The 26,552-nt window shown below is 40.5% G+C and overlaps 1 protein-coding gene across 3 annotated transcripts in view; it reads right to left on the bottom strand.

Moving 5' to 3' along the window:
* TNKS (tankyrase) overlaps nt 1–26,552 on the bottom strand; it is a 143,765-nt gene that overhangs the window by 110,641 nt on the left and 6,572 nt on the right. For all 3 annotated transcript variants that reach the window (XM_075030055.1, XM_075030065.1, XM_075030075.1), the window contains exon 2: nt 20,951–21,175. In XM_075030055.1, the coding sequence (XP_074886156.1) occupies nt 20,951–21,175 (225 nt within the window). The remainder of the gene's footprint in view (nt 1–20,950; nt 21,176–26,552) is intronic.

Here is a 26,552-nt window from a genome sequence, read left to right as displayed (position 1 = left end):
AGGGAAGCCCTTTGTCCCAAAAGGCATCAGGGAAGGGTGGGACCCAGCAACAAAGCGTCTATCAAGAGAAAGCAGGCAGTACAAAATGATGAAACAGCACAGACTGGATGAGAAGACAGTGAAGGATTCACATGGCAAAAAGCCTGGGACAAAGAGCTAGGGGAGAAAACTGAACAAGAAGATGTGGCAGGGGAAAAGAGAATAGCTCAGATAAAAAGTCCCAGAAGAAAGACCAGGAGAGAGTAATGACTGGGATTTGACTGGAGTTTGGAGGTTTTGACTAGCATGTGAAGCCAAGCTAAGTCAGGTTAGGGTGCAAGAAAGGTGACTTTGAAAAATGAGAGGTAACAGGTGTAAAGATGTCAGAGGGATCTACAGCTGTCAGAGCCCAATGTTAAAACAGAAGCACAGATTTTCAAGTCTCTTAATTCTTCAGTCTGGTGCAAACCAACCAAGGGGGCTTCCCTACTACTTCTGCTGGCACACAGAGAAGATGACAACACAATACTGCTTTCAGCTCCTCTCCTGGCTAAAATGACAAAAGACAATGCAGCGTATCTAACCTGTTCAGTCATGCTAATGAACCATGAAGGGTTTTGGCATGGCTTACAACACACAATTTCTATGTCAGGTTTTTAGTTTTTCAAAAACCCAGGGAAATACACTAAAAATTTACTAACAGCGCTTAAGTTGGTTGCCTGCAAAAACCCTGAATTAGTGACTGCCTGTGGAACATGCACTTGAAGTGGCCAAACTAGGTTCAGAAAAAGAACCTATTAGAACTCCATTGCTGTAACCATGAGACTTGTCCTTCTTGTCTCTGCAATCACTCATCCCACTCGTCATAACCCTTCCAGCCTCTCCAACAGCCAAGGGTATAGTCCTGCAGATAGCTACCTTATTCAGACCTAGACACAGATCTACCCTGTGAAATGAATGCAGTGGGATCTTGGGAGAAGAAACCCATCATATAAATAAAGACTGTATCAGAATGCAGATGAAAAAAGGAAGCAAATTCAGGTCACAAAGGCAGTCTTATCTTACATTTCCTCTATTGACTATTCAATTCTATCCTCTCCACACTTTTTTAGTGCATAATCTCACAAAAAGATATCCAAGTGAGCAATGTTGTCATCAACATGAATTAACAAAAGAAATCCAGCATTTGATGTTTAGCCTATCGGTGTAACACAGCTGTACTTTCATACCTGGCAAACCATAGGTAGCTTCTAATTGAATGTTCTCCTGCTTGTTCAAAACCTTTAACACTTTAGCCCAACACGAAGTCTCTTCTAACCACAGGGTATTTGAGATCTAGACACAGTGTGTCTCTCTGAATTTCCTTTTCAATGCACGAGGGATGTGTAAAACCGTCAAGATAGATCTCCTGTTTGAGAAAAACATTCCCTTTATAAAGAAACACAACAGAACAAGCCATTCTAGATAAATGTAGCTATTTTGGATTTCAAATACTGCACACTGGTTTTAGAGGATGGTTTCTGAGTAGCCTGAAAATGAAATGTGGCAATAGTTTCTGTCAAGAGACCACTGTTAACAGGCAAGCGTAAGGATGGTGTGCACACAAATTCACTCCTGGAACTTTGTTAGTTAGCATGTTTTGATATGCTGATTTATTTCCTCTGGACAGTGGGGACATTGGAGTATATTATTTCTCTGTACCGCAGGCAGAGCCGTTAATAATCTAGCAATACTATTACCTGGCTATCCTTGCCTTTCCTACAGACCATATTGTATAAACAGCGTAAAGAAGCTCTTTTAATTGAATCTTCATATTGTGTATGGATATCAAAGTCCTGTAAGTTTAACTATAGAACAAACATAGACTGGTAGAGTTCTATTTTTACCCTCACTGCAACTGCTACAATATACAAGTTTCTGATCTTCACATACCATCTGAAATGCTTTATTTAATTACACTGCTATTATACCAGATCCGTACTAGAGATAAGAAAGGCCACATTCTTCCCACAAAATAAAAAACAGTTACGGTATTGCACAGAGCATGAACTACAACCACTAATCATTTCAGATTACTGCCAACTTGCTACAGCAGGATGAATCCTAAAATTAAACACTTGGCCCACAGCCTCCTGGCATAGGTATTTTGAAGCTAACCAACACTACCTCATTTGGCTGTCAAATTATAAACCCACCAAGAACAAGCATTTTTACTTATAGCAGTTTCAACCTTCGCATTTTCACCAACAAGGTATGGCAAAAACTTCCCTGGTAGCTATACAGGAACAAGGGAGAAGTAAGTTTTATTTGAAGAAGAAAAAAAAAAAGGGGGGGGAGTTTGTCTACACACAAACCATCACCCAAGTACTTAACCGTTCCTCCTTCATACTGCCTCAGTTAAAAGTACACCAAAGGAAAACATTTTTGATTGAAAGATAGAAATACAATGGGAATAGAATGGAATAAAAAAAAAAATCAATCTGGTTGTTCCAATATTAGGCACAATCAAAGATCAGAGTATTTCTGTTATTCTTTGTCTAGGCCCAACATCCACAAGCTTCCTGAGTGTACTTAGAGGAATGCTGATGGAAAAGTTCACATTGGGTTTTGAAGCAGATGCACTTAAGTACAAAAAAAGGAGACATCCAAACCCTTGACTGTTGCATGAAAAATGTAAGAACAACAGGCAGACCTTCCAGAAGTATCTGTACTTAAAGCTGCCTACTGCTTTTAATTACATTTCCAGAGACTTCAGTTCCCCACAGCTCTACCACTGCCTCCTCTCTCCCCACCAGTTCTTTTATCACTGTGTCCCACTGCCTTATGCTCATGGTCCCTTCCAGCTACCTTAACTTTAGTATAGATTCTTTTTTCCCTCTTTTCAACTTCACCTTCTGGAGATTTCTAAAGGTCCTTTCCAAGCCATATTACTGTAGCTTTATCTACTGACTCCCAAAGTATCAAGGTACAGAGAAAACAGCCTAAGAAAAAGCCCTCCTTTTAACTCACAACATATGCACTATCCTCCATCTCTCTAAAGGATACTTTCAAAGCTGGTCAGTCTCTCACTAACCTTAGGTCCCAGGAACACACACGCCTCAGTACTAGTCCCATGTAGGACATGTTTCCAAGTTATACTTCACCAGAAACATCATGTGCTGATTTACCTCCACATTCTGAAAACATCTAGAAAACACACTGGACTCTGAACTCTTTTTTTCAGCCAATGCTAAATACATCTTCTCCCCTAACTACTTCTACATGTAAATCAAACCACTGAGGTTTTGAAGCTTTTCTCATGTTACAAGAACAATTTCTTGCCTAGAAATTATAATTCTGCGATTCACATCTAATAATCCCATTTTGGCAAGTTACCAGATACATAAGCCTTTCTGCTAAATGACCCCACAGAACAGAATTTGTAGCACCCTACTCTTAGCTTCATAAAGTTGAATATATGAGATACAGCTAATAACATTAGCCACAACTGTATCACTGATTAACTTCCACTTCTGTGAGCAATCCCAGTCTTTGCTGCATGATTAAGAACAAGGCTATATTCATCAGCCATCAGAATTACAAGGAGAAAACATGAGAGGCAGTTATCGCTACAGAAGCTGCACACAGCTCTAAAGGTTTGAGTATCACTACTTGACCTGATGACATCCATGGCCTTAAACACCACTGCCAGCTCAGCTAAGAGGAGTTGGAAAAAAAGGAGAGGAGCAGGTCCTATGCTCTTGACTGCTCTTTTATAGTGAAAGCCATCAAAGCTGAGGAAGAGAGGATTACGGAGCAAAGAGGCTAAGCACACCAAAGGATTTAGTTCAGAGTTAGGGTAGTGTAGAGGCAGTAACCAGACATACCTGAGAGCATTGCAGGTAGTTTATTGATAAGAAGAGATGATAACCAGATGGCAGTTCAGGGACAGAAGGACAGGAATGCATTTGGTAGGAGAGACAGAAAAACATGAAAAAGCATACAGAAGCAGCAAAAAAGGAAGAATAAAGGCAGGGTGAGCAATTAAATCCCTAAGAGAATTCAGGGAGAAATACAATACAAGTCCCCATGGGTGCAGGTAGGACAAGTAAGGAAAAGTTGTAAAGACTGGACCTCTAGCAACAAAGGTGTCTACAGTTAACTGCTTAAGACTTCAAAGACCTGTGTTACCACTACCACAGCTGCTTTGTAGGGTTTTATTGCTCAGGTGGCAGACCGGAGTGGACTCTTCCAGGCTGAGAGCTGCTTTTTTTGAGGCAGAGGCTAAGGACCTTCTAAACTGAGAAATTATGTCCAGCTAGTCTCAATACCCTTGGGACAAAGGGGCCATGCAGAACAGTGCTTAGCTTGAAGGGGAGAAGGGAGGGTCCAAACACCAAGTTCCATGGGTATAAGGAACATCTCTAGTAGGATGAGAACAGACAACACTTCAAGGCAGAGAGCAGGAGAGCATGCAGCCTTTATTCTCACTCCCAATAAAAACAAAAAAATTAAAAAAAAAAATAAATTGTTAAAGGACTACAAAGAATTTTAAAACTGCCCCCCTGCAAGACAGCACTATTACAGGCTACAGTTCCACCTAGACCAGGCTGGCAGAATTGCCATCCCCAGCCCTAGGCTGCTCACCCTGCTTTGGGCGGCTGCAAACATTTGGTCAGACCACAAGACAAATCAGAGAAGTGATCACTTGCCCAATTCAGTTCATCATGTAATGACATGACATGCTCTGGTTGGCATAAGAAAGGACAGTACAGGGACACATGCCAGTGACAGGAATTGAAAAGGTTGATCATGTCGTTGTTCTAGTTTAGAGTATTCCTAACATTACCAGCCGAAGTCCTGGTGAGTCAATGGCTCCAAGCACTTCCCATCATTTTGCCTTCCCTACTTCTCTTGTTCAGGGCATCCCAGTTTCCCATTACCCCAGACAATGTTTTATTCCCAAGGCACCAGCATGTTGGTTTTGTTCTTTGTTGGGGCCAGACAGAGCAAGAGACAAATATGCCGACCACAGTAGTATGAAGTAGATGAACAGAAGCTTACAAAAGCAACACTAGGCCCCGCTGTGCTGAATCAAAAAATTGTAAAGGGAATTAGAACAGTGCTCTCCAACAGCATAGACAGAAATGAGAGTTCTGACAGCAGGAGAAAGCAGCAGACAAGTAGCGGGGAAAAGTGATGGAGTTTTGAGCAACAGAGAAAAGCCAGTCTGCTGCTGTATTAGGAACCAAGAGGGAAACACCTGTGAAATGTCTCAAAGGAATTAGGGCATGTTCCTGCAAAAAGGTGACACAGTCAGTGACCCAGCTGAAGTATCTCTATACCAATGCACACAGCATGGGTACTGAACAGGAGGAGTTGGAAGCCACTGCGCAGCTATAAAGCTATGATATAATCACTATCACCAAAACTTGGTAGGAAGGATCACACAGCTGGAGTGCTGCAATCAATGGCTAGAAACTGTTCAGAAGGGGCAGGCGAGGAAGGAGGAGCAGGCAGCCACCCTCCGTGTAAAAAACCATGAACTGACTCCACAGAGCTGCCTTTGAAAAACAGCTATGAACAAGTTGAGAGCTTATGGGTAAAAATTAGGGGCCAAGTCAACAAAGGAAACCTCATGGTTGGTGTTTACTACAGGCTGCCCAACCAAGGGGAGCTTTTTGATGAAGAGTTCTTTCTTCAGCTACAGGAGGCATCACACTTGCAGGCTCTGAACCTGCTGGGGGAGTTCAGTCACCCTGACATCTGCTGGAGAAGCAGCACAGCAAGCTCTAAGCAGTCCGGAAGTCTTGGAGTGCATCGAGGATAATTTCTTAATCCAGGTGATAGCATAACCAGAGAAGAATTACTAGATCTGTTGCCTACCAACACAGATTAACTAGGGATGTCAAGATTGGTAGCAGCCTGAGCTGCAGTAGTCACACCCTGGTGGAATTCACAGTCTTGAGGGACATGGGCCAGGTGAATAATACAGTCAGGACTCTGAATTTTAGGAGAGCAAACTTTCAGTTGTTTAAAGAATTAATGGATGGGACCCTCTGGGAAACTGCCCTCAGGGGCAAAGAAGCTGAACAGAGCTGGCAGCTCTTTAAGGACATTTTTCTTAGAGTGCAAGAGGTCTTGATTCCCACGTGGAACAAATCAGGCAATGAGGGCAGGAGACAAACATGGCTAACTAAGGACCTCCTGGTCAAACTAAAGTGTAAGAAGGAAATGCACAGGCAGTGGAACCAGGGACATGTATCCTGGCAATAATATAGGGATGCTGCCTGGATGTGTAGGGATGGAATCAGGAAAGCTAAGTCACAGCTGGAACTGAATTTGGCATGGGATGCAAATAACAAGGGCTTCTATAGGAACATCGGCTAGAAAAGGAATACTAAAGAAAACATACCCCCCCTTGATAAATAAGACATGAAAACTAGTGATAAGCAACATGGAGAAGGCTGAGGTACTCAATTTTCTTTGCCTCAGTTTTCCATGGTAATCTCTCTTTCCCACATCTCTCAAGCCCCTGAACCTCAAGGCAGAGACTGCAGAATGAAGTCCCTCCCGTTGTAAGTGAAGATCAGGTTCAAGACCATCTGAGGAACCCAAACATAGGTAAGTCCACAGGACCCAGTGAGATGTATCCCAGGGTCCTGAGGGAATTGGCTGATGTAGTTGCTAAGCCATTCGCAATCATATTCAAAAAATCATGGCAGTCAGGCAAATCCCCAGTGACTGGAAAAAGGGAAACATCATGCTCATTTTTAAAAAGGGTAAAGAGGAGGACCCTGGGAACTGCCAACCAGTCAGCCTCACCTCTCTGCCCAATAAGATCACAGAACAGATCATCCTGGAAGAGATATTGAAACACATGCAAGACAGGGAGCTGGTTAGAGACACCAAGGGCAAATCATGCCCGAGTAATTTGGTAGCCTTCTACGATGGAATGATTGCATCAGTCAACAAAGGAAAAGCTACTGATGTCATCTACCTGAACTTCTGCAAGGCTGAAACAGGTTGCCCAGAGAAGTTGTGGATGCCCCATCACTGGAAGTGCTCAAGGCCAGACTGCACAGGGCTTTAGGCAACCTGATCTAGTGAAAACTATCCCTGCCCATAGCAGGGGAGTTGGACTACATGCTCATTCAAGGTCCCTTCCAACCCAAACCATTCTATGATAGTAAAACTGCAGGCCAGTTCCTGGAGATACACAGTTTTAAAATTTATGTGGACACATGGTCTTAAATGGTTGTTTCTAAGTAAAAGAAAGCTACCTCTAGAAAAGAAACGTTACTTTGGCAAAACATGACATAATCTAGATAAAATCATAGCACCTGCTTGCATGTTTCTATTACCTTGTCATTAGACAACCAATAATAGCAACTGCTGGGTGCATCAATACAATAGGTAGGATCAATCAATAGCTAGGAGACTATACATGCAGACAGCTTAGAATATGGCTCCTAGCAGAGGCACTTCTTGCTTTACAGCTGAAGTGACCATTTGGTCCATCAGGGACAGAGGATAGCCATATCAAACATTTCACTTTCTTGACACAGATCTGCTCTTTGAAAGGCAGGTTCTCATGCATCGACATAGTGCAGAAACTGTACCAGTTCCTACAGCATCAGGATGCAACTACCAAATTGAGCAGAGGCCCAATAAAACATTAAATGGAAACAACGCTTAGAGGTCACACTTTCCTTCAGCTTAGGCGAACAATTCACGGAAACAGGCTTCAAAGCAGGAATAAGAAATCATCAAAGCAGCAGCATGAACAAGGTCTCCCAGTATCAACTTTGTTTGTTTGTTTTGAGGGGAGGAGAAGGATCTAGACAAAAAGAATATTACAAAGCATCACTTTAAAAGGACTTTATCCTATTTTCATGCAAGCTCTAATTTTTCAGAAAGACTCTTTTGTCTCAGCCTTTTCATTGTTTGCCCCAGAAGTACTTTTAGACTTTGCTTACTGAAGTTTCAGCCTCTTAGCAAGGTAGTCTGACTCCTGGTCTATATATACATACCATAAACCTCACTTCCCAACACACTACAAAATACTTCAATGTATTCTAGAATTAAGTTTGCACTACATGTTCCAGAGATCAGATTTATCTAATCAAAGTAAGGTAGGGGAAAAGGATCCGAACCAGACAACAAAAACCAGAAGCAACATTGCAACGGTCAGAGTTCTTCCAGCAGGGCAAGAAGATACCTTTTTAAGAGGCTCCTTTCTCCCTCAGTGACTACCCAAAACTGTTTCCCTATAAGTAGGTGTGTCTTAACTATGATTAGTTTTCTATATGTAGGAAGCACTACAAAAATCACTCCCTGGTACACCAGTTCTGCCTACGAGCAATTAAATATGCATAGGGACAGAGAACACACAGAAAGTTCCAGAGGCTGTAGGCAGCACAGTAAGCTGATAATATCCTTCTGCCCTCAAAGAGCCAGAGTTGGTAGATTGCTCAGCCTGCATGAACAGCAATTCAAAGCCTTGATCTTGCCTGGACTTCATGAAGTAAATATTCCTGTTTCATTTTTTGTATGTGATACTTTTCAAGTTAAAATTTTCCATTTCCAGCTAGCAGAAAACAAAAGTATACAGAGGTTATGCAGAATGCAGTCTCCTAGAGAGCAACCTCAAAACCTTAGTGTCACCGCAGTTTTTTGTTTGTTGGGGTTTTTTTGTATCAAGCAAGAGATGGCTCTGTCATTCCAGAACACTCCCTCCAAGCGCACAATCAGCACCAAAAGCTGTGTATTGTAAAGGGAAGCTTTGAGGCTTCCACAATGAACCTGCAAAATGTAAGAACTCTAGAAACTTAAGTTATCAAAAAACCCCCACAAACCCAAACAACTTTCTTTGAACTAACAAGCAAATAATGACACTACACTAAGCATTTATTTAATCCCATTTATTTGCAGCCATGCACATGCACTCCTTTTTCACAGCTCACACTCAATTGCAGAATGGTTGAGGTCAAAGGGGCCTCTGTAGATCATGTGGAACAACCCACCTGCTGAAGCAGGGCCACCTACAGCCAGTTGCCCAGGACTGTGCCCAGATAGCTTTTCAATATCTCCAAGGAAGAAGACTCCACAACCTCTTTGGGAAACCTGTGTTGGTGACTGGTGACCCTGACAGTAAAAAGCATTTCCTTATGTTCAGAGGGAATCTCCCATGTTTCAATTTGTGCCCATTTCACACAGAGGCTTAAGAATCACACCTAAGTGTGTTCAAGTCATCATCTGGAACATGTATATTGTCAGTGTGCAAAATGGAATAGAAGACCCTTTAAGCAAAAGAGCTTTAAAAAAAGAAAAAGAAAAACAAAAGCATTTAGCCCATTTTTAGATAGTACAGGTTGAGGCCTCACAATGCCACAACTAAATCATGCCCCTTTTCCTTGCAAGCAACGATTCTGCAGCTACTTAGTTTCTAAGCATTTGTTTTAGTATACTGTTTATTGAACAGCTAGAAATCTTAACTGCTGCCCTACTGTCTAAGCAATTTATGTTTTCATCTACATCCCAAGCTGAAAGCTGCTTTAAGGACAAGTCTTTCTTCATTGCTTGGTCCCCATTTCACTTTTCTCTGAATGAATTCACCTTTCTACTTCAAGATTTATTCAAATAAATGTCAGCTGTAATCCTGGTATCCCACCTGACAGATTAAGAACCCTGCTTTCAGTGTCCTTGAAAAGCAAAAGCAGCCACCGAGGCAAATCAGGTCAACAAGCAGCATCCTAAGAGGAAAAGGAATTGAGCAGAGTTAAGAGAAGCCAAAGACCAATTCCAATCTCCTTCTGCATATGCTAACCATTTCTTCAAGGTGAAGTTTGGGGGGAAAAATCTCCTGGTGGAAGTCAGGTGATAGATTGCATGTAGAATTAGCTATGTGGCTAGCAGGATGCATTATTTGCCAGTGCACCAAAATCTAACACTCAGGAAGCAACAAACGGAGGAGTCTTTAAAAGTTTCTTAGACCCTGTCCTGGATCTACCATTTTTCTGAAACAGAAAGGGTGTATCTATAATCAAAACCAGTTTATCTTTTTTAGCACCAGAAGAAATATGCGTTGAAGAGATTCAAACCCTTGCAGCAGCTCTCAACCAACCATTCAGTGACTTGAGAACAAGAAGGGTAAGGGGGAAAAAAAAAAAAAAAGGAAAAGAAACCCAACAAACAAAACAACTGTTCCAATCCAAGAGCACAGCCTTTTCCAGAGGTGAACTTCAGTGCCTACCAGGTTTCAACAGTACCTGACTTGGGGATGGTATCTTAGTCACACATCCTATGGAACACACACAGTAACGTTTTGATGTGATTAAGAGCTGAAACTCTTTAAGATTAAAGAAGCCCCAACATGCCAAGTAGCTTTTGCATGTTTTGCATAAAACTTGCACCTTGTGCCAATTTTGTAAACTCATCACTAGTCCACAGCGTAATACCAAATAATTAAGTACATGAAATCTTAGGAATACCAAACCGATCAGTCCATGACATTGTGGCTAGAGCTACACATTGGCCAGAAGACATAGGTATTCTCAAAAATTCTGTTTCTGAAGTAAACATCAGGAAGCTAAGAATACATTAAGTTCAAGCAGATAGAGAACTCTAATAATAACTGACTAGCTAGCAGTAACGCATGTACCAGTCTTGGAAATTTTCCCCAGCCACTTAGACCACGTTATTATATAAAACAGGTCACATTGCTTTCCATTCTTAAAGGACAGAGCTATATCCCTTTGTTCTCCAGTCCCAGAACTGCTCATCGCCATGCCCTGTTGATACAGAGCTGTGCAAGTCTTATCCTATTTAGCATTAGGTCCTTGACATGCAAATATTCTACACTGCAAAAATCTCACGATCTGTCAGGTAAGAAGATATCATCACTATTGTGGGTCTCCAAGCTAGGGAAGGGTGCATGTTACACCAGTCTGAGCAGGTTCCTCTCCTAGGTCACACCTGTGTCTTGTGCCAACCTTGTATCACCCCAAACAAGAAAATAAAAAGAAATTGTTGCAGCCAGTTCCTCTTGGCTCCCTTGTTATGTAAGTTCAGTATCCAATACCATAGCTGGGTCAAGAGCGCAGTGCCTAACCAAGGAATTACTCAGTACTGCTTGCTTGGACAAGACATCAGTGAAACATGAAGACTACACACAGCATCATCAACAGCAGAATTCACACCAGACACTTCAACCTTTCCTAGAAATGAATAGCTTTGTCTAAAAAGCATGGTGCACTTGTATAAACATGGAAAAACAATTAATTACTGGAGTACAGGAGTCTATGCTCATCATGAGTCCTAGCTGCATGAAAGACTGAAGTGAAGACCACACAGAACAAGAGGTAAGCGCTCAGCATTTTCAGCAGGCTTCAATCCCCATAGTTAATTTTGTACACTTGCTTTACATTGTAGAAAGTGCAAATCATTAAAAAGAGACACCTTCCTTTGTTCACTGTATGACAAATATTTCATTGCTCGCACATTTTTACAAGCAAGACCTTTATATCCTATAATAATACTTTAATCAATGTTTTCCATTAGACCAAGCAAACATCCAAGAACTCTGCTAGAATTGGCCCCGCTCATTTATGTCTTAACAGCTACACATATATCTAGAGATCATTTTTAAACCACATATGAACTGCATTAAGACCACATGGTTCCTCTGAGAAGCTAAAAGCAGATATTACTACAGTAATCAGAAGTATAGCCCTGTAAGATTAAGTAATTCTGCAAGATACATAGAAAGCCACTGTAAACTGGCATCAGACATCTGAAAGCAGTTTCAGTGTCTGCAAGAGCAGTATCTGTTCCATTACTCTGTTCTGGGTAATATGCAATTTCCTCTTCCCCTCCCTCTCAATTTGCTAATAGTTAACATCAGTACTTTTGAAGACCTTACTTCCCATAAACACCCTACAGCAAGTTTTCCAATAGTGTTTTGCATATTGTTGTACCACCTCCTTTGTGGCAAGTAACCAGGTTCCATTTTAACCAACACTTGTAAAGAAACATCATAAAATAAATAACTCTTTTCTTGTCCTCCACAGATTCTCCTGTGCCAAGCAGCCAAACAAGGCAAAAAGGCTAGTTTTCTTGATACCTCAATTTTAGGAAAGAAGAAGCAGAACTGGGAAAAAGTCTAAAACTCACAGATAGGTTGTAACATATTAAATGTCAACGCAGTTCAAACCTAACAAAGACAGACAGCTTCCAAAACACACTATGTATGAAACAGATAAGAGAATCCTTCTCAACCTATTTTCATGAAGTTGAATTTCAATCAACTTTTAGCAATACAAACACCATAATATAAATGAAGACTTAAGGACTGTAAGCAACATAGTAACATGACAAGTGCTACAAGCCTTCAGCACCACTAGTTCTAGATATGAAAACAAGAAGTAATTTTATTACCATTGTTAAGCGAGAAGCCGCTGCCTGAGCATTCACCCACCACTCAAGGAGTCGCACACACACCACCTCAGACTTTAACCGGTAGGACCAGAGTCCCTTCGCAGCAGCAACTCCAGTGAGCCCACGGGTGCCCCTTTCGACTCCTCACACACACACAAATTTGCCCTCAGGTGCTGCTTCTTCCCTTGGGCTCAATCCTAGGTTCCCCAAAGTAGGATCTCAAATCAAGGCCTTCAAAATAAAAAGCATAATTTATTCCAGCTATGGTGCACAGATTTAGGCTGCTCGAGCTGGGCACCTCTGGAGAGGGACCCCAAACACTAAAATTCCTGGGCAATTATACTCTTACAATCTAAGTTCCTGCCCCTCACATAGTCTGGTCCAATAGTAATATTCAGGTCTGGGATGATCCTCTCTCTCATTGGGGCCTTTTTCTAGTCTCTAGGCAGGTTCTTTCCTGTCTTAGTTTTTAGGCTAGTGGTTACTATATCTCCTTTTGCTGGCTCAAACTGGGTCTGGGGCTTTCCAAATCTTCCTATTCCTCCAATCAGAGAATAGGTCAACGTTAAGCAAAAGCATTAAGCAAGCTATGAGTCCTGCTTTGTCATGAACAACTACTTTTAAGCAGCTAAACAAAGTCCTCCAAAACATCTTAACAGCCTCTATAATTTATATACATTCCTGTGCTATTATAGCCTTACAATCTTATCCCATTTATGCACTGCGCTGCTTAAGTCTCATGCAGGTGTGGTCCACATGCTTGAGTAGCTCAGCTTTGCCGCCTTCCACAACAGCTTAACCCTGCAGACAAGTCTTCCTCACCTGAAGTAAGGCTCATTTTCACCCAATCTGTATAAAGCATCACCCTCTCTGCTATCAGGTTTACTGTTGATTTTGTTTCCAAAGAGGATTTAACCTCAGGATTAATCCAGCTCAATGCTTGGTCCTCTCACAAGAATGTTGCGGTAGGGCAGTTCCGCCTTGTGTCAATGATCCATTCGTTTCAAGGCTCCTGGCACTCCGAGACCTTTGTCAGGCACACATGTGTGACTGACACTGCTCACAGAGATTTTCTTCGTAAAGCATCTATCACAGCTGCATGTGCACAGATGCAAAATGCCAGCAGAAAGGATTCCCTAGAGCCTTTATAGCAAACAACCCCATCTCATTTTGGCACCTTTTCCCATAACAGTAACTCCTGTAGACTGCACTACATTAACAGACCTGCCTGCACATAGATGTCACATACCGAAGAGGTATCCTTCACACACAGGAATTGACCAACTTCCCTCCTGTCCTTCTGTCAAAGTCCACCAGGGAGCACTGCAGTTGTATATACCATGGTAGAGTGCCCCAAACCATTTTCCGTAGTCATTTTTGACAAAAGCCTTGTTGTCTCACACTCCAGTCCATTGTTACTATGACAACAGTATTACACAATTTCTCCAAATTACCAATGTTTGATTTCATTCATGGGTTCCTCCACCCCCACAAGCTCTCAGAGAATGCAGCCTTACTCTCAGGTCCCTTTCAATAAGGGAAGTCTGAACTACAGACTTACACAGTGGGAAATGTACTAAGATTCAGCCCAAGAAGCTCTCACTTCTGTGATGAATACTAACATTTAGAAGCTGACATAGCTTAAACAAGTGGTTAGAGGACATGACACTACTTAAAACCATGAACAAGAACTCCAGTGAGAAAGCAAAAGCATCCTTCCACTCAACCTAAAACATGGAATTTTTATCCTATGGTTGCTATCATGCAAGGTTCACTTGAGAAGGACCCCATGAAGAAACAGTATGAGTAGACTTAAGCATATTAGGTGAGCCACTGTGTATGCACAGGATTTAAAACCATTTGCTACTCAAGGAAGCAGGGTTCCACACACATGCCCTCACTCACAGAGCAGAAACAGACCAAAAGAATTCACAACCTGAATAGTCTGATGAGCCTGCTTCCACAACAGATTTGGCTTTGATCAGTGAGTATCTGAGTAATAAATACTATTAATAGCCAGGATTTTTATTTGGCATATCTAGACAGATACTAGATAGATGCTGTTAGCCAGGACTGCTTGGTCTTAAGCAGATGAAATCACAAGGCGTCTTTGCTCTGTATGTCAATGTTAACTGCAACCAACAGACAGGAGAGGTCCCCCACTGTAGGGATTAATTCATGTCCTCCTAATGGAACAAAACTCAAGTTTCTGGTACACAAGAACAGTCTAACTTTCTTTAGACTGTCCTGCAGCTTAAAAATGTTCAAATACAAGTCACTGTTTTCCCACCGCACACTGAGTAGTCAGCAGCAGTAGCACTCCAACTCTGTAATTCAAAAGTCAAAGCAGGAATATTAACAATATTCAAGAATCTTCTGACATAAACAGCAGCAATAGTTAAACATTTTAGACAAAATATTTGGAAGTACTCACTTGAGAGCATTTTCCAATGATTTTACAAGCCTCCAAATATCAGATTCCTGGGATGCCTCTTTGAATCTAAGCTTCCTTCTAGAACACCAGTTCTCCAAGAGAGTCTTTGGGAATTCGGTACATCTCTCCAACAGACAACGTGTATAACCAGCTCCCTATGTACCTCAGTTACCACTATCTCCCTCTAATATTTATTAAGAAGCTACTAGTCTTCTTACAGGCTTCTGTCAATCCAGCACCTAAATCTATGGTCACTGTAATCATTTTTCAGTTAAGATGCTAAAGCTTCTCCCCCTCACCTCACCCCATCCCATTCCCAAAAAGAACCGGCTACTGCATAATTTTGCTCTTTGACAATATTTCCGGTGATTTATTTTTTTTATTTTTCATGTAGTAAAATCAGACACAGCTCTAACTTTTAGAGCAATACAGTTCCTCTGCTTGGAAGGCAAAACAATTTGAGCATTCTAAAATCTCAAGGGACAAAAACATCATCAACTGTAATAATTTCACTATTTGTTGTACATGCCTTCTTTGCAAGGTGACCAAACAGGCAAGCAGTTCAATAATTGGGCAAATCACCACTTCTACAATTCATTTAAGGTTTACTGTGCACTAATTCTACCCATGAACTACCTTTTGTAGTTCTTTTTTTTTTTAATCCTGACAGAAGACTTACCTGCCCTGCAGGAAGGGGTCACATCATATTCCCTCCACATATTTCAGCCTAAAGATATGTAATAGCGGAAGGTAATAGCTAATGAATTCTTCTTCCCCAGTCCAAGAAAGCATAGCAGGGTGAGCAATGTTTTGACATGTTAACAAAGAGACATTCAAATAACAGTGATCCCTATGCTAAGGGCAGGACCTGTACTTTGGAAAACCCGCTAGCTTAAAGTTTTAGTTTGCTTGCTTGCTGTATCTTTCAAGTACAAAAAGGATAATGGAAAAAAAATCAACTTCCACAGAAGTTGTCTGGTCAAAAAGAGACAAATGCACCTTGACACTACCATTAGAGATCGCTTCGTAGCACTGGGACTGTAAATTCATCATGCCACAGGACCTTTGCAGGAAATTTTATAACTAGCCCAGAGGAAGCCAATCAAAACACTGGTGTAATGTCATATTAAGTAATTCCTGACAGACCCTTAGTCCTGCATGGGCTAAAAGTAATTTTAAAAAACTTTTACAGTTTTGTACAGTGTTCAAGGGAGATTTTCAGTAGCTAGAATTTTTTATTTCCCTAAAATTACTAGAGTACCCTGTATGTTCAAGATCCATAAATCATGGCATCACCATAGAAGATGCTCATGGTTTGCATATTTGTGAAGGATGCCCTTTAAAAACTAAGCAGGTGTATGACACCTGAGATCACCTTCAGGCTAGCAGTCCTGTAGCTCTCACAACACGCAAGTGGAGAACCATCTGGGGAAAAAAAAAACCAAAACCAAAAACATCTCTGCAGGAACAACTACAGCCTCTGCAGAAACACAGTGGAGGGCAAAGCAAGCCCGGACAGACTGCATAAGCACAGCTTCCGTAAGGTTATTTTTAGCCTATTTTTTTTTTTTTTAAACAAAAAAGTGTGTTGCGCAAACACACAGTTTTAAAGGAGCTGTCACCACTCAGGAAATACCTTGGAACTACGCCCATTCAGTGCTCAGCAACCAGAAAACCAAAACAGAAAGTTACCCTATAAATCTACTACACCTAATTTTGATGTCTGTACCCCCAATACCAAGCCCTCACCCTTGAAAAAAAGACAAAAATACCAGAATATTCAACAGGATAACATGACGGAAGACTGAGTTTTTCAGCTTGAAAAAGAGACATTTGAAGGAAGAGAAGATAGAGGTCTATAAAATCATGAAGGATATGCAGAGTGCAAATAGAAATGACTGTTCACTATTTCCCATGAAAAGGAAGGGTTGCTTTTTTCCTGCAGGGCTACTAAATCGTAGAACTCTCCTGCCACAGAACACCTTCAAAGCCAGAAGTATAGCAGCATTTAAGAAGTGATTAGATCTATTGTTCAATAATTTTTTATACCAATGGCTAGGCAACACAGTCCAGATGCAGCCTCTACTTTATCAAGTTCCTAAATGGCTGACAACCATGAGAAAGAAGGATACACTCAAGCCATTCATAGTCATTGTTGGAGAAAAGTGAGCTACACAGATCTTTGGTCTGACTGCAGTATAGACTTTCAGATGAAGAAATAGACCATCCTTTCTCCCCAGCCTGACCTGTAGAACAGTCACTACCCTGACATTGCGGCATTCCTCCAAACACACTTTATAGAGTTCACCATTTGTTCATTATTCCATGAGCAAATGCAACACTGAGGAACAAAACCACTTTTCATTAGCTCTAGAAGCAGTCCGCAAACACTGAAAATGCATCTTCTTGACAGATAAAGCAACCCTAAATGCCATAAATACTGGAGAACACTATCTGACAATTGGTTTTAATGCTTCAATACATTTAGTCCAAAAATTGATTACATATAGCAAACAACGCTTTCAAATGGATTCAATTACTTAGGAACTAAACAAATCTGCAGTGACTAAATATATTGTAAGAGATGGTCAGCAGACCAGCTGAGCACTGCTTACCATCCTCCAAGATCTCCTGCACTTCCAGACCCAGGACACAAAAACAACTGCCACCTGAAAGTGTCACAGTCCACATTCCTCCCAAACTCAGCACATTTGTGTTCTCTCCCTTTAAGTTCCTGCACTGTCCTACAATTGTAATATGCAACCAGTAAAACAGAAGAACAAGAAATCATACCAGTCATTTGCTGTCTTACAGTTTCCTGGAGTAGAAGTTTGTGCATAGTCTGATGAGTTTTCATCCATTCATGTACACTTCTTATTTCCACATAAGCTTCCCAGTGGCAGGGTTTGTACCTTTTAAAGTTGGCTGTACAGCTGAGCACTCATAGTACTTTGAGCATAAATATGCACATTCCGTTCTAAGGCTAGTGCTAGACACAAGAGCATTCTATAGTTGTAGTGCAATCACTACCTAGCTTTTGCTGGTCTTCACACCCTGCTTTAATGCCTGGAGTTTTCCTCTGAGAAACCATTATTCATGAACGTGCTGCATCTCCGCGCCTTGTTCAATTATCACTTTGTCCCTTTTTGACCTGTAAAGTGGCCAAAAGAACACCATTCTATGCTAGATATGATAAAGAAAAGATGCAGACAGGGGTGGCAAAGAAGAAGGGAAGGAGAGAGGAGAAATTGGAAAGGTCTCTCCCATTACATCATTTGGAAGAAGATGCCAAGAATAGGTAGCCAAAAATGAGTCTAGATGACTAGTTCCTACACAGTCTATTGCTTTTCAGACAGATATCTAAGTTCAGCAATAAATTCTAGGTTATTTCTAGGATTTCCAGAGACTATTCTTCAATTAATGCTTTTAAAAAAGCATGCCTTGCTTGTTTAAAAAGGAATATTCTAAGAATGTGATTTTTCTTTTTTACAGGCCAATTTCTTCCTTCGTATCTGCTGTAAGTCTACACTTAAGGTGTAAATAGCAGTAGTGTACAATATATTCCAGAAAGCTACTCAAGTATTCCTAGTCAGAATTTGTGCCCTATACAATCATTGTTCCATTATCCTGTGTATAATGTGTTCCTTCAAAAGACTTTTTGAGACAAAAAGTGACGACCTTAATAAAAAAATTATATATAAAACCATTCAAAAGAAACAGGAACTTGCCAAAGACAGCAAAACATGCTTGCCCACTAGATATTAATTGCAAACAAACTCACAACAAACAAGAAAGAATAGACTTCTTTGTCCATACTTGTGTCCCAGCAGTTTTATGGAATCAACTAAATCCCAAAGAAACATCATACTACAGTACATATTAAATCTAGTGACTGGTGACACTGCCTTCAGTAGTAACTCTCAATGTTGACAGATCAAATATCTGAAGTACAACATACATGTGTATCTGTAACTAAACTGAGCACAACAGCATCATGCTTGCTCCTTTAACATAAAATAGAGTAAATTTTTAAAAAATTACCAGACTCCAATCTGCCTGCAAGTAGCTTTGTAAGGAGAACTGCATCTAGTCCTGCAGCCCTGCTCAGTGCTGCCAAGGAACCCTACAATTGCAGCAGACATCAGAAGAGCTTTGGGATTTGATCCGTACAACACGGTGAATATTTTATATATACAGATCATCCCCTTAGTCTAACATCTAACATTTAGAGAATGAAATTCTGTGTAATACAAGCCATAAATTTGATTCTGTGCTTCCTTTCACAAAGCCCACAACTTCTTGCTGAATTATAGTATACCTTTAAAGGTATCATCAGTTTGATTATGGTAATTAGATCTAAATAATCTCAAATTACTGCCAGCATTGTACATCAAAATTGGTGTACCACATAATCTGCCACCTTGATCTGACCTGCCCAATCTCCTCCAAAGAGTACCACAGAGCCTTTAGACAAACCACCCAAAGTGACCCTACCCATGCTGCTCCCCCCCGCCCCAATCCTAAAACCTTCTGTTGCAACCATCTTTCATCCTATCACCTATGAACACAAAGGTGTGCTGCTGCACCCCTTCCTGCTTTATAACAAGGTTTTAAAAGACCGAGCAAGACAAATCTTTTCCAAACCAAACAAACCCAGTCCTCCTTTACAGGTCACTTTTCTTCTCAGCTTCTTACTATCAACCTTCTCCCATTTAATTTCTATTTTCAGTCAGCAGTTCCCAAAGCCAGGCAGACTCCAGCACCGAACAGACCAAAGTAATAACTTCCTTTAAGTCACATACAAAACTCCAGTTACTGACTGGAATTTAAGCTTACTTTTCTATTCACCATTGTCACAACAGACTGTTATTGGGACCTACTATATCAGGGGACCTCTTCCCATAGTACTGCTGCATAACCAACTATACTCAGTAACTGCTGTAAAATATTCTCCGTATGTTTTACCTCACACAAAGAGATGAAACGAATGAAGTCCATCACATCCCTTGTAAAAAGAAGAAATAGACTAAAAAAAATTATATTTTGGGGCTTCCCCCAATTTTCTTTCCCTCAGTTTTTGGTGGTGTTTGGTTTTTTTTTGTTTTTTTTTGTTTTTTTTTTTTTTTAAGTAATCACATAAGTATTGCAATAAAGCTAATGCAAGAACTTGTCCTGTAAGTTTTGCAGCTTTCTCTGCAGGAATTTTGCTTATTAAGTCTTTAAGCAAATAGACATTATCTGAAATTCTGAAAATTGTGTCTTGTTATCTGGATAACATATAGAACAAATCTTATGTTCATAATCTTAACTGTGGTTCCTAAAAATCAAGCCTTCCTTTCCACATTCGATACAAAACACAACATTGAGCAGGCCATTTTATTCAAGTTAGTAGATGTGAGAAGAACCAGAATTGATCAGTAAGTTCAAGGAACTGATTTGAGTGTAAAAAAATAAAAATAGAATTTCCCATTTAGAAAAAAGTAATACTAAGTACACTGAGAAAAACCATAAAAGTTAAAGACATCCTGACTGAAAAGCTTTTTATACATTCTAGACATTTAAAATGATTGAAGTGTTCAATTTTATTTGAAACTGCTTTGGCTCCAGGCTACAGCACACACACTGAAGATCTATAACCATGGTCAACAATGGTATCCTGTAACTTGTATTGGAAATCTCCAAAGGACTAATGAGATGTTTCCTCATACTGTATAGAATGAAAGGTTAACCATCTTCCTAACCACTAGGACAACATACAGAGCAGCCCAAAAAGCAAAGACTTTACCTAGTAAAGCTAGTTTTCTTGAGAGCGACCAAGAAAGACAAACTTCCATATTCAGATTCTGAATACTGTATTTTAACAGACAAGGAGACTTTACCCAACCTCGCCAGGTTAGTTTTTCAGATGCAAGTTCAGCAAAGCTTGTATTATACACCATGAAAAAATTAGTCTTAAATGACTATCACTATACTTACCTGCAGGTTTAAAAGAAGTTAGCTTTTAAGAACAAGCAGTATCTTTCATCTCAAGTCCAGCACATTAACAATTACAACTGCACAAAACATGTATCTGTTTATGTATCTGGTAAAATCTCAATATAAGAAGTGACAGACACTTACCAATACACACATCTATCTTCCCCTTGATAGCAGCTTCATGCAAGGGAGTGTAGTTCCAATTGTCTCTAGCATTTGGGTCTGCCCCTTGACACAGTAACAGACTAACCACTTCAGCATGACCAAAAGAGCAGGCATTGTGAAGAGGTATCAGCCCTCCATCATCACGAGCATGAACGTTGGCTCCTGTCTGTAGCAAATGCTCTACAACATCCTTCCTTCCAAAACCTGTAAGAGAACATATTTCTGTTCATTTGTCTGGTAAAACAAAACAATTTAATATTTAAAACTGTTCACTCTTAGTCCAGTGTACAGACATCAAATGATATTATTCATGTCCCTCTTCTACTTTTTGGTTCATTTCACCATAAAGTGAGACTATATTCATCTGCTCAAACAACAGCTGAAGATTCACTTACACTCACGACAGAAGTGAACAGTGTTGTATTATAACTAGCCTGACTGGCTGCCACTCTCTCCCATGAAGTTCTACAATAGGCTTGCCATTCTTTTTCAAGAAAAGCTTATTATAAATCTTAAAAATTTAGTATAATCTGTGCATACCCAAAGCAAGCATCTTACATACTATCTCTCAATATAGGTCTTCATCTTGAAGAAGACCTCATTAATAAACATTGAAGGACACTGTCAGTGCTCAAGCAGAACCACCTTATCTCAACCCAAACTACATTCTTGCTCTTTTACAAAGAGTCTGACTACCTCCAGCTGACAAAGTGACACACTAAGAACTTATAGATAAGTAGAACTGAGAGCTCAGCTGGAAAAATAATGCCTCAGGAAGGTCTCAGCCTAGGAACACAGCCTCTGTTATGGCCAGGGAAAACATCACCATAAAGCCAGTATCATTAAACTAATATGCTTCAAAATCCTGCATCAGCATGCCAGGCACTGACACCACGGTCCATGATAAACCTGTAAAGGTTCTAGTGCCCAAATGTGTTTCCTATTGCCCCAAATGCCTTAGAGCAGCAGTTTCCAAACTTTTTTGAATGCACACCCCTATCAGTAAAAAGATTTTTGAGCACACACCCCCAATATGTCATGTACATGCACTACTGCACTATTATGTAGATAATAAACATACACAAAAATACAAATTTAAAAAGACTGAGATAAAGATGAAATAAATACTGTTTTTAAATTTCTACTGTATTTATTAGTGGTACAAAATATATTTTCTTCTTCTTCTTCTTTCACCCCAGTGAAATATTTTGTACACTCCACTTTGGGGACCACTGCCTTAGAGGACAAGAAGAAAAATCAGGCTCAAGAGGAACAGTTTGAACTAAACCACAAGAGTTCATTTTTGTACAAGGTTGAACCTCAAAGGTTGGATTGCATTTCTTAGAAACCTTGGAGCTAAAAGCAGTATCACTGGGTATTTTAAAAGACTGTCACTTTAAGAGTTATTGTGTCTTCTTGTAATCATGGATACCAACCAGCTTAAGTATGAAGAATCCCACATATATGAGCTATATTTATGAAACAGCTGAATTAAATACTGCAGCAAGTGAAATTCCATCACAGTGGTGCTAACTGGCAGCTTATAGATTGTATTAATTCCACAGATCACGGATCAAAAACATAACTAAAAACATTATTTCCCTTCTAGAAGGCAAATACAAAGCTCAAGGAAAGCAACAAAGAAGCTGTCAGTTCTCCCCTGGTGACCATGTAACTCAGCCACAGCAAAATCCTGCTGAAACTGTAAAGAAATGGTTCTCAAAAGTCAGCACCCTCAGTGGCAGGCAACAACTCATGCACAAAAGCTTCTCAAATCAGAACGTTTTACCCCAGAGTTGCAGTCCCTGGATAGGATCTCCATTTCAATGAATTAAGCCCCCTTTTTGCCACAGTAGCGCCCTAGTTAGAGCTATGCAGACTTATGGTGCAGTATTAACGTGCTTTTCCCCCCACAGCCTATAGGGTGAGATCTCTAAGCCAGATCTAGCAGCTTTACATCCACACTAGCTTATCCAGTTAAGGCTGATGTTATAACTCAACATCCAAGCTGCAGGCTAGCCATTCTGCAGGAATTTACGCTGTCTCCTCAGGGAAGCACAGAGTCCTTCAACACCCTTTCTTGAAGGACATAAGTTTTATAGAAGCTGACTAATGCTATGGTTAAGGCAGGCAGGGCTAAACCAAAAAGCCCCTTTACTGAGGCTTACCATGGTTTTGATGACATGTTAGTTTAACAATATCTTTATTTCGGCCTAAAGAAGTATTCTTCTATAAGACACAAGCAAGCAGGTGGAAGAACAGTCTGGGGAAGACATCATGGATACACACACAGATGCTCACATCTATTAGAGACTGCAGCAGTTCACACCTCAGTTAATCCTGTATGGTAATGTAGCTCAAGGGCTCCAGTTAACAAGTACAGACTGGTTACTTTTGGATAGCTGTAAGGATTTCCCCATCCCCACTGTACAGAGCTCTCAGCTGCTTTCAGCACAGATGCTGGACCACTACTAATTACAAGTTAGCACACTGAGCAGATACCAAGGTGGGTTTTCTTTAATACACGGGGCTAAACAGCAGTTCAGCAGCTGCACCACAAGCTGCAGAGCCATACCAGCTTCAAGAAGGGGCCCACAACCAGACTGGCACCCCACTCAGCAATCCAATTTTAGTCCATCACTGCAGATGAGTCAAAGCTTTCTGGTACATTATATACTGATCACTTCACATTAGAAATTACACCACAGAAATGGAAGTATGCAAATCAAAACTGGTATTATTAAAAGTGATACTTATTTATCACGACAAAACTGCAACCAGAAGACGTTTTTCTTAACTGAACTGTCAGCAGGGCCACTACTACTGTAAATCACTGCAGCTTCTAGCATGAAAACTTGTTTGTTTGTTTCGGTTATAAAACAGTCAAGAACATCACCCTTAAGTCTTCAAATAGAAAATGACAGCTTAAATGGGTACAACAGCAAACAAAGGGTATCTGGTCCCACAGCAAAGCTAACAGGCCTGGGGCATAAATATCAAGAAGCAAGCCCTCAAGGTTCCCACCTTTATATTGTTCATTTGACTGGCAAAGGAAAATTGAGCAAGACAAGAATTAGAAAAGGATGCTTTCAACTGAACAGTTAATCAACAGATTTTATTAGCCTTTAGTTTTTATAGGCTGAACGACTAAAAACAGTGCTGAAACTGCATGAGCATTTGCTTTACATGTACTTCCTGTCTCCCAAGGAAAAACAACCTGACAGTGCCTGAAAACCCAGATTCCTTTTCAAATTGTTCAGTGTTGTGATTTTCAGGACTACACACATACTTCTTCAAGGTATTGCTGGACATGGGTTCATTGATAAAGGTATCTTTGGAAATGCCAGCAATAAACACTTTACAGTTTTTGGTGAATTAGCTATTCTGTTCAGTCCTCAAAATGCACAGTAAAGGTTACTGTGATTTTATCCCACCAGACTACCCATCTTTCAGAGAAAAAGTAAGCAATTATGGGAATAGCTTCCCCCACCACCGGAGGCAAACCTATAAAAACTTGAATTGACAAAGTGCCAGAAACTCTTTAAAATAATCACACAACCCAATCTGACAAAGCAGTTGTAATTACTGAAACTCCTGCAGTGTTGGGGTCACCTTTTGTAAAAAACAACAGACACATGCCAAGCCATTTGTGACAGATGAAGCACATATAATTTGGTTTAAACTGAAGAAACTGATGTGCTGTCATTTAAGATGACTTTAAAAATCCTACTCTTGTATATTTCCAGCGCAACTTTTAATTTACGAAGTCTGAGGAAGAGTTCCCAAGAAAGAACCTGTAATCAAAGATCCCAAAAGACAATCAAATAGAAGGTTCCTACAGAAAACATCCCAAACCAGGGTAACCAAAGAGAAGAGTCACATTTAAAGGCCCAGCATGCAAGCTTTTTTTGATGAGATTCACCTGCCAGCTTCCAAAGCACACTCACGGGCACGGTCCCTTACTAGCCGGGGCTATTTCACACAGGTAGAATGTACAAGCTTTGAAGTTTCAGGCTAGTCACGGTACCTCAGAAAACACACTGTCCAGGAAAGAAAGGAAGCAGTAATCCCATTATAAAAAGGCAGTAGCAAGAGAACATCTGAAATTAAGGGTGAAACACTCATCAGTCAAACCAAAGGCGGCAAAAATTCAGTGACTCTTCATTTCTCCAGTCATCTCACAGAAACAATGGAAGACTAAGGCTTGGCAAAAGCCAGGAGGTGGACGTAACTGTGAAAGCTTTACATAGAACAAGAGACAGGCAGACAATTCAGATAAAACGCCACTTAACTAGTTCTTTGCCAATGCTGTATTCTTGCCTTTTTCCAATTTATACCTGTCACTTTAGGCTGAAAGTGAGAAAAAAAGGCTTTAGGTAGTAAACTGGCAGCCTGAAAATTAAGCTAAATATAAGTTTTAAATGCTGTCAGACAGGACAGCACACAGAGACACAACCAAATGCTTGCTACTACTGCCAACACCACCTGTCTACTTCACATCCTGCTCCTAGCCTACAAGCTTGTCCTGTCCCATCTCTTCTTGTGGAATTGAACCTAAGTAACAAGAGGCAACAGGGTGAGCAGGCTGAATGACTGATGAAGTGATGCAAGGAAAGCAACAGGAGCACCAGCTGATCCGCAACACTACATGCTCAGGTTAGGGCTTCCATGTTAAACCTGCTTTCAGTTAGTCTACAAGCTTTCACACGGTAACAGTTCACAGACACTTAATTACCAATACTCCCAGAAGCCACATAATTCATTGCACAATTTCAAGAGTAGTTTTCAGTAAGTTTGGTAAAAAAACAACCAAATAAATATATGGACTTCCCACTAGAACCGGAAGAATGCTTTCCCCAGTGAGTACAATACATCAAGTAGTCAGTTTGATCAGTTTAAGTACAGCTGTACTGTTTCACCCGCAGCCCAATTAATGTCACTTTATCACAACATAGCATGAACTCCTCCAAATGCCAACTCCAACCTCTGCAAAGCTGCTGTTATGTGCAGTTTAACTTATCACATGGAAAACTTCTAATTCTCACTAAGTGTTTTTCCTCCTCCTTTCACCTGCTTGCTCTTAAGAACACATTGACTCCAAAAGGAGTTAAATTTTACAAAAGTGTATAATCACAGGTTAAGCACACCTGCAGGTATTACTGCAATCTTAGGCAAAGCAGGAAAGACACTCTTACTAGATGCACTCCCACTTGTTAGAGCACTAAGCGTAGCTCATATGAGAATACAAGCCCTTGAAGTGGAAAAACACACATCTTAGAGGCACACGCCCTTTCGAGAATGATTTTAAACTGTAAGCTAAGGGCGGAAAAAGTTCAAGCTAAGTCACTGTACTTCTCTTTGCTTTAGTGCTGCATATTCTGGGACCAGATTTTTCCCCAAGATAGGTCTTCCAAAAGCCACCAGCACTTCTCCCACTTCACTAGGCAGAACACAATTAAACTGAGTGATTTAACTAAGTAAACTGAAGAGCCTTCAAGCTGGGAAAAAGAGTACCTGGTTCAGTATTACTAAAGGTCTGAGATTTTGCATTTATATCCTCTTGTAAATTCCTTCAAAGGAT

This window comes from Buteo buteo, chromosome 1, assembly GCF_964188355.1.
Source record: "Buteo buteo chromosome 1, bButBut1.hap1.1, whole genome shotgun sequence".
NCBI classification, from domain to species: Eukaryota; Metazoa; Chordata; class Aves; order Accipitriformes; family Accipitridae; genus Buteo; species Buteo buteo.
The sequence above is the reverse complement of the archived record's forward strand: the minus strand, read 5'-3'. Positions and strand labels throughout refer to the sequence as shown.